This window comes from Diabrotica virgifera, chromosome 2 (genome assembly GCF_917563875.1).
Source record: "Diabrotica virgifera virgifera chromosome 2, PGI_DIABVI_V3a".
Lineage (NCBI taxonomy): Eukaryota > Metazoa > Arthropoda > Insecta > Coleoptera > Chrysomelidae > Diabrotica > Diabrotica virgifera.
Genome location: NC_065444.1, coordinates 24,670,763 through 24,680,297, shown reverse-complemented (window position 1 = coordinate 24,680,297; position 9,535 = coordinate 24,670,763). Strand labels below are relative to the sequence as shown.

The 9,535-nt window shown below is 32.8% G+C and overlaps 1 protein-coding gene across 6 annotated transcripts in view; it reads right to left on the bottom strand.

Moving 5' to 3' along the window:
- LOC114326196 (sialin) overlaps nucleotides 1-9,535 on the bottom strand; it is a 192,507-nt gene that overhangs the window by 25,003 nt on the left and 157,969 nt on the right. For all 6 annotated transcript variants that reach the window (XM_050643460.1, XM_050643459.1, XM_050643462.1 and 3 more), the window contains 2 exons: nucleotides 7,510-7,650; nucleotides 4,128-4,324 (listed from right to left, as the gene is read on the bottom strand). In XM_050643460.1, coding sequence (XP_050499417.1) covers nucleotides 4,128-4,324; nucleotides 7,510-7,650 — 338 coding nt within the window. The remainder of the gene's footprint in view (nucleotides 1-4,127; nucleotides 4,325-7,509; nucleotides 7,651-9,535) is intronic.

Here is a 9,535-nt window from a genome sequence, read left to right as displayed (position 1 = left end):
TCAATTTAATTGTCGCTTATTTCCCATCTAAATAGTTAAACATTTTTTACGATTTTGCCGAAACTACTGGCAACACTGTAATGAAAGTTGGTAGGTCTTAAGACAATTTTTGACATACAATTAAGAATTTTATATTCATCATTGACGCGCACACGGGTAATGGTCTGAATTAAAAAAAAAATAGTACACCACTGAGATATTTCAAATTATAAACCATTTTTGAATTCCTCATTTTTGTGATAAAAAATCTATCTTTCTTTTTGTTTTCATACGACGCATCGTTTTCATGCAAAAAAATAAAATATCTTAACGCTTCCAAAGAATTCGAATTAAGTTTTATTTTATTATCTAAGTTTATATCTGAATATAAAGGCACTTATTTCCAATACTTTGTAAGGGTTGATGTTTTATTTTTTGCATGAAAACGGCGCATTGTATGAAAAAAAGAGAAGATAAATTTTTTGTCACAAATTGAACGATAAATTCAAAAATGATTTTTAATTTGAAATATCTCAGAGGCGTACTATTTTTTTTTTTACCAAAATGTGTAATTTTTTTTCTTCAACTCCCTGTAAAACGGATGGCGTTACAAAAATTTTTTACTAAGCAACCCCCAATTATTTTTCAGTTTTTTACCTATCCTAGAGACAGTGTTATCTTTTTGTGAAACACCATGTATATGGAGCCATCGCAAAAAAACGTAATAAAGAGGCCATGGAATCTTTCATCTATTTTCATGGATGAATTCATCTATTTTCATAGATGTATAATTAATAACAAACTATATGTAGAACTAGGGGGCAAAAATGTAAACAATGCTTAAAATTTCACTTGTTTCCCTTGATATTTACATGTAATGTTGTGGGAGTGTATTTAAGATAATCTTCTGACCGAAAAATTATTAATTCTTACTCATAAGAGTTTATTTTTATTTAATAAGTAGATAAGACATAGTTTTTGTAATATATATTGGTTAATGTTTGGGTTTGTGGTATCATTATTATTAATCTTATTATTTTATTTTTAGGGAGATAACATACAAAGTAATAGTGTCTATTTATATTTGTTACAGGTGTTCGAATAAATATATTTCAACATTTAAAACTATTTAAAAATATTTTTAATTTAGTAATAAAAATGTAACTCCACTTTTGACAATAATACATGTGTAATTACATGTTGAAACACATGTTGGGCTGCGACAGCGAGATGCGCTGGCGGGTCTTCTTTTCAACATAGCTCTGGAAAAGGCGCTCAGAGATGCCCGAATAGACAACAGAGGAAATATTTTTAATAAATCATCCTAAATTTTGGCATATGCAGATGATGTGGACCTAGTTGCACGCACAACTCGCAAGCTAGAAGAAATGTATACCACCTTCTCAAATGCCTCAAAAACTATGGGCCTGCAAGTAAATTAGGAGAAAACGAAGATGGTGGCATTAACACCACTCAGCAGAGCCAGAAACATTGGTCACCAATTCACGGTTTATAACTCTACCTTTGAAGTCGTGGACAAATTCACATACTTTCCCTGATCACCAAGGAGAACGTCATGACGGAAGAAATCAAGCGAAGGCTATTCCTAGCAAACAAATGCTATTTTGGACTGAGTAGACATATGAGAAGCAGAAACTTAAGCCAAAAAACAAAAATAACCATATAAAAAACCCTTATACCATCTCCAAGGCAGATGAAAACCTTCTGCTTATATTTGAACGAAGGATCCTGACAGGAATATTCCGTGACATCTGTGAAAATGGTGTTTGGACGAGGAGGTACAGCTACGAGATATATCACAGATATAAACATACACCAATATTTGGTGATAAAGACGTAGTATCTCTTATAAAAATAACAAGACTAATATGGGCAGGATATCTAGCAAGATCACAGCAAAACATCCCTTCTAGAAGAATCCTTATGTCACAACCTGCGGGAAGTAGAAATAGGGGTAGGCAAAAACTCAGATGGAAGAATGGTGTAGATGAGGATGGGAGAAAAATAGGCGCAACAAACTGGCAACGGTTGGCAATGGATAGAACTGGCGTAATAGACTTGGGAAGGTCGAGGCCTTTTTATAGGGCTGTAGCATCATTGATGATGATGACATGTGTAAATACAGGGTGATTGATTAGTAGGGTAAAGCTCAATAGCTCCGCTATAGTAATAGATAGCAATAAGAGTTAATAACAAAAATTTTAGCCACCTTTGAGCTTCACATTTCAAAATTAGTTAGAATGTTACAGGATGTTCGATAACACAGTGGCAGACCAAACTTATGTTTTTTTAAATGGAACACCCTATATTTTATTTTAAATTCGAAATCCAACTTCTCCATCACAAAAATATAAAGGTTTGTTATGTTATACAGGGTATTTACAAAGTTATAACCAATTTTATATGAAAATCGTAACAAGTTCAACTCCCTGTATAAATAAAAATAAGCAAAACAACAATGGTTTATTAATGCCATATTTTTTAACGTTTTGTCAAAATTTTCAAGAATGGTCGATATTGCTAATTTTCTTTATATCAAATACAGAGTCAAAACGCAAGTACATTATTTTCTCAGTAATTTTAAATGGAACACCCTGTATTTTATATCACTATTGAAAAGTACCATTACCGTACTTTAATTTTTAGATAACATTCCCTATGTCTAAATTTATTAGTTTTCGAGATATTTTCATTTTTCAATTGACCAGTAGCGTGGCCACCCAAATCACCAGAATTTAATAAACTGGACTGATTTTTTTGGGGTTACATTAATAATGAAGTTTATAAAATACCTCCAACAACAAGGGATGAGATGAAAAATAGAATACAAAGTGTATTTCGATGTGTTAATTTACAAATGCTCCGTAGAGTAAGTAGCTCATTCAATGATCGTTTTTAGGCGTACATAAATGTATTAGCAGATAATTTTGAACACCCTATGTAATTAAATATTAAAAATATTTTATTAAAAGAAGCTTCTAATTTTTTCAAACATGTTTTTTTGAAAAACGTATTACTGATAAATTATGTTTCGTTCTTTATTTGTTACATTGTTACATTTACATACAAAAGTAGTGTTTAATTGTCTTCACAAAATATTGTATTTTGTGTTTGTGTTTTTTTGTAAAACTTATTACTAATTTTCTTTGTTTATTTGTTGCATTTACATAAAAATATAGTTTTTAATTGTTTCAAAAATGTTGCATGTAGTGGTTGTGTTTTTGTTTGTAAAATGTCTAATAAATTATTTTTATTTCTTTATTTGCTACAGTGTTACATTGATTACCGGATTGATAATCGGTAATCTTCAATTGTAAATTCAGTCATGGCTTACTTAAAATTTAGATAAATTTAAACACCTAAAATAATTTGCTCTGAAAAATGAAAATATCTCGAAAACTAATAAATTTGGGCATAGGGAATGTTATATAAAAATTAAAGTACGTTAATGTTACTTTTCAATAATGATATAAAATACAGGGTGTTCCATTTAACATTACTGAGAAAATAATGTACTTGCGTTTTGACTCACCCTGTATTTGATATAAAGAAAATTAGCAATATCAATGATTCTTAAAAATCTTGACAATAAATAAAAAAATATGGCATTAATAAGCCATTGCTGTTGTGCTTATTTTTATTTATACAGGGAGTTGAACTTGTTACGCTTTTCATACAAAATTTTATAACTTTCTAAATACCCTGTATAACATTACAAACCTTTATATTTTTGTGATGGAGAAGTTAACAGGATTTCGAATATAAAATAAAATATAGGGTGTTCCATTTAAAAAAACATAAGTTAGGTCTGCCACTGTGTTATCGAACACCCTGTAACATTCTAACTAATTTTGTAATGTGAAGCTCAAAGGTGGCTAAAATTTTTGTTATTAACTTTTATTGCTATCTATTACTATAGCGGAGCTATTGAGCTTTACCCTACTAATCAATCACCCTGTATGTAAATGACAACAATGTAGTGTTGTCCGAATAGCTATGATGATTGCCGACCTCCATCACGGAGGTGGCACTTGAAGAATAAGATGCATGTCAAAGTTAGCTAGAAATTGTATAACAAATTTACGGGTTTTGAAGACTGATAAAGGACAAATTAACTGTATACTTACATCTCCTGTGCCCCAAATCTGGAATGCAATATAAGTAACGACCGCTATGAAGCAAGTAACATAAAACACGTTTCTCCAAGCGGACATGTTTTGTTCTTGACCTTCCAGCATGTGGAATGCTACAAGAGGGCTCAGAAAACTGGCGCTCATGTGAATTGTTTGAGCAAATGCCAATACTGGTCCGGCAAAGTTGGGAGCTAAAACAGATAAAATATTTAAAAGTTATAGTACACTACACAAACTTACTAGTGCATAAAATATGAAATTTCAATGAGAATTATAGATGCGAAGGCGGGTCGATAAGTCCGTGACTTTCTGAATGAAACTCGGGTTTTTATATAAAAAGTTATTTCATTTTTGAAGTTATACTTCTTTAGGCACGAGGGTGAATTTTTACATTCCCTGGCGCATGCGCACACGGAAAGTACGGTATTAGTCGCTACATCTTTTAAGTTATGTAGCGCAAATAAGGTGTGCGTGAAAAGAATATATTATTATTGTTTTTAGTAAATATATTTATTATAATTTTCTGTGGATTTGTCTTTTTCCTTATAAGTATTATTGAAAATGTTTATTTTCAATTATTGTATCTGTCACCGTGATTGTAACTATGTCCGAGAAATGATCGACTGAATACAAAAGCGGTAGTAGCTGATCGGTACAGCATTCGCCTAGGGATCGAGAGGACCCCTGTTCGAATCCTGACAAAGTCACATCCTTTTAATTTTTGCTATTTTTTGTGTTCTTTCTAAAATTAGTTTAATATTTAAATACAATACAAAAAAAACTGTTTAAAGTAGATATGTAGGTATAATGATTTCGTTGAAATCATAATATTTATGAAGTTAGATTATATTATAATAGAAATATAACTTCTTACGTGCATACGAAGTACATACACATTCTTTTTTCACATAGTCTCCTTTGAACTCTATACTCTCCAACGTTTCTTAAATTTTTTAACCCCTTCCAAAAAATATAATTTGTCGAAGTCATCAAAAATGGCGTTTGTTTGTGAGATGATTTCCTCGCTGGAGTCAAATCTCTTTTCGTCAAGCCATTTCTTCAAGTTTGGAAACAAGAAATAGACACTCGGGGCTAAATCTGGAGAAATGGGCGGATGAGGGAGCAATTCGTATACTAATTCATAAATTATTGCTGTGGAAACTTCATATGTGTGCACTCTTGCATTGTTATGGTTGAAAAGAACTTTTTTCTTGGCCAAATACGGTCTATTTTTTTTTAATTCTTCATTGCATCGACCCAATTAGTTGGTATAATATTCGCCATTGATTGTTTTCTCCTTTTGAAGTTAATAAATGTGGATTATATCGCGTGCATTCCAAAAAACGGTCATGGTGACTTTATTGACTGAAAATCCCACCTTTGTCTTCTTTGGCGTCAATTCACCCCGAGAAACCCACTGTTTTGACTGCTATTTGGTTTCAGGTGTGTTGTAGTAGACCACGTTTCGTCCATGGTTACGATACGGCGCAAAAACTTGTCAATATTGCGTCTGAACAACGCCAAACATTCCTGCGAAATTATCACACGGTTGCGTTTGTGATCGACTGTGAGCAAACGCGGCACCCATCTTGCAGAAAGCTTTCTTATCCCCAAGTGATCATTCAAAATTGAAACCACTGAGCCATGTGAGATGCCTATGGCTTTCACAATCTCTTTCTTTCAATCTCCGATCGCCTAAAACCATATCGTGAATTTTTTCAATTGTTTCTGATGTAGAGACCTCAACTGGGCGTTCAGAATGTTCGGCATCTACCGTGCTCGTACGCCCACATCCAAATTCAGTAAACCACTTGTTTACCATGGAAATGGATGGTGCGGAATTCCCATAATATTTATTAGCCTTGGTTTGAGTGATGGTTTTCTTCCGCAAACAATAATAATGCTTAATGAGCACATGAAATTCACTGTTTTCCATTTACAAAGAGACAGGAGAACCGCAAATATACCAAATCAATAGTGTTGAGTTAAGCTTTCAAATGGTGTCTAAGCCGTCAGGATCAGACATACACACGGCTCAGTATCGCCAAAAACTGAAAAACTAAAATTTGAAAATTTTGGTTTTTCGACAATTACTCAAAATTTCAACCTACGAATTGCGCCAATAACTGAGCGTGTGTAGAAGAATCTGACGGTGTATAGCTCATATCAGGGAAAATTCGAATTTTTAAATTATAGGCTTTATAAGTATGATCAAATCTATTTCCTATCGGAAAAACGGTTTTTTTCAAGCTCAATAATTCCTGTAATAGCTTCAGTTATCATACTTGACCTTAGATCCATCAGATACTACTTGTCAATACGTTTCAAACTCATGTTTAGTGATCAAAGTCGGTTAAGCCGTTTAGAAGTTATTAAGCTACAAATGTATAATAAAATTAACGATCAGTCCGAAATGGTTTATGTAGTTGTAGTGGTTACGACGATAAATTTGATCTGGCAACGGGCAATCCGAGTTCATTAACCGGCCATCCCAATAATTTTTTTCAATCTATTTCGAATAGAAAAAAATCTAGTGTACATTCGATGGACACTAGATCATTTGGGAGATAATACGACAAAGGCGACCATTTATAAAGCTTAACGTGTAATCGAGAAAAATTGCATTCAACTTCATACATTTAATTTATAAAAAAAACTTTGAACAACTCCTGATACAAGAATAAAAAACCGCTAAACGCCGTAAAAATGAGTGGCGCATACAATATTCCAGCTACAAAAGATCTGATAGGAATATTACGTGGCGCGAAAATGTATTTTCATTTTGATGCAAAATAAAATTTTAGTTTTATTTTAAAAGATTTTTCCATAATATTTTCTAAATTTGAAGTAAACGCGCCACAAAAGAGTTTCAAAATTCAAACTGTATGAAAGTTACTCTTTTGTGGGGGGTTTACTTCAAATTTAGCAAATATTATGGAAAAATCTTTTAAAATAAAACTAAAATTTTATTTTGCATTAAAATGAAAATACATTTTCGCGCCACGTAATATTCATATCAGATCTTTTGTAGCTGGAATATTGTATGCGCCACTCATTTTTACGGCGTTTAGCGGTTTTTTATTCTTGTTAATATTGTACACGGATTATACGACATATGACGGAAGCTCGAAACAAATGAGAATAATTGAAAAGCCCTATTCTCACTTCTGTGTGTCGTATATTAATATTATACACGGATTATATGACATATGACGGAAGCTCGAAACAAATGAGAATAGCTGAAAAGGCATATTGTCTGTTGACAAGAACAGTGTTGTCATTTCAATTAAGAGACGGAAAATTCAAAAAGTCACGGACTTATTGACCTGCCCTCGTATTTATGAATATATTAGAATTATTATGGAAGCGTCCTTACCTATGTCTACTACGTTAGCCATGGCTCCGGCATAGGAAGCTGTCACAACTGTAACAGCAATAAACCAAACTACAAGAATCAGGTTTATGTCACAACCTAAGTAGCTGATTAGCAAAACCAATACTCCTGGTACCACTTGAGCTAAAACATACAAAGACAAAATTAAATTTTTGTTAATGTAGTATGTCAGAATATAGTGTATATAAAATGCTATATGTAATGTAAAAGATACAGTCGGAAAAATGAAAAAATACCCATGAACGAACATATAAAACACGCTGTATTTTCCTGTCACCGTGTCACAAAGAAAATTGCCCAGCGCAAGTACATGTAATAATAATTATTACATGTACTTGCGCTGGCCAATTCTTTGTGTGACACGGTGACAGGAAACTACAGCGTGTTTTATATGTTCGTTCATGGGTATTCTTTCATTTTTCCTACTGTATGTCGTTCTTGTTCAATCTTTCATCTAATGAATTTATGAAATAATCCACGCTCGAAATTATATTGCGGGTCAATATAGTGAAATATAATTTAAGACGAAGATAATATGTATCTAAAATAACGCAATACATTTCGAACGATGATTCTGATGATTCTGGAAAGCTGTGAGGAAAATGTGATGTAACAGTAAGGCTGATGGTTCTGTTTCGTTCCGTCTTGTATCATTCTTGGGTTGTAAAACAGATGCTTTTATATGCTGTATTATTTAGAGTACTCCGGAGAATAAGGCTATAGAGTTAAGTCCCAATTGCATCAAAGACCGATAGGGCTTGCCATTAGAACACCTGGCTAGCGTACGTGTGCTTCGTTTCTAGTGTCAACTTACCTCCTTCATAACTCGATTTGAGAACACTGCCTGGTGTGTGACTGGGGCTATTTATGTTAGAAATCTCGCATAGAGAAAAAGGGCAAAAGCTAACTTGATCCTGATGTCCAGAAAGCCACTGCGCATCCGCTAGGAAAAATATTCTGATTCGGATTTTTTGCACAATCTTACTCAAAAAGGACCCCTTTTAACAAATTTGCATGTTGCCAGGACCAAAAGTGGGTCAAACATTTTTTAAACGTTTTTTTTTGTTTTTTCCTAAAATTTTTTTTTTGTATGAAATAAGTTTTTTTAGGTTTTTTGGATCATTCCAAACAGAAAAGGTATTTAGTGACATTTCTCTAAAGTTGATAGTTTTTGACATATAAGCGATTAAAAATTGAAAAATTGCGAAATTGGCCATTTTTAACCCTCAAAAACTATGTGAAAAACTAAAAATTGGAATGTTGCCAAGGTAGGAAGATATTCTTTAAACATCGATTGATGAAATCCCGAAGAGTTTTTTGCAATACAGTATTCATAACTCCTTTGTTTTTTAATTGCTAATCAAGCGTGCGCGACACTATTTTCCACCGACAGTATGGTGCAAATGAAAGAAATAAATTCGTTATTTCGTAAACCGGCGACTTTAAGGAAAAATCCCGAAACAGGTCGATTTTTATTTTTAAGTTATGATATTGTGGCATATATGGTATACTAGTGACGTCATCCATCTGGGTGTGATGACGTAATCGATGATTTTTTTAAATGAGAATAGGGGTCGTGTGCTAGCTCATTTGAAAGGTTCTTCAATTCTCTGTTCAGTAATATAAACATTTATATAATTATTTATACAGGGTGTCCTTCTACTTCTTTTTTGTCAAATAATTTAATTTAATAACAATTTTTTGGACACCCCGTATAAATAATTATGTAAATGTTTACATTACTGATTAGAGAATTGAAGAACCTTTCAAATGAGCTACCACTATTCTCATTTAAAAAATCATCGATTACGTCATCACGCCCAGGCGGATGACGTCACTAGTATACCATATATGCCACAATATCATAACTTACAAATAAAAATCGACCTGTTTTTTCCTTAAAGTCGTCGGTTTACGAAATATCGAATTTATTCCTTTCATTTGCAGCATACTGTATACACATGCAACGGTGGAAAATAGTGTCGCGCACGCGTGATTATAAATTAAA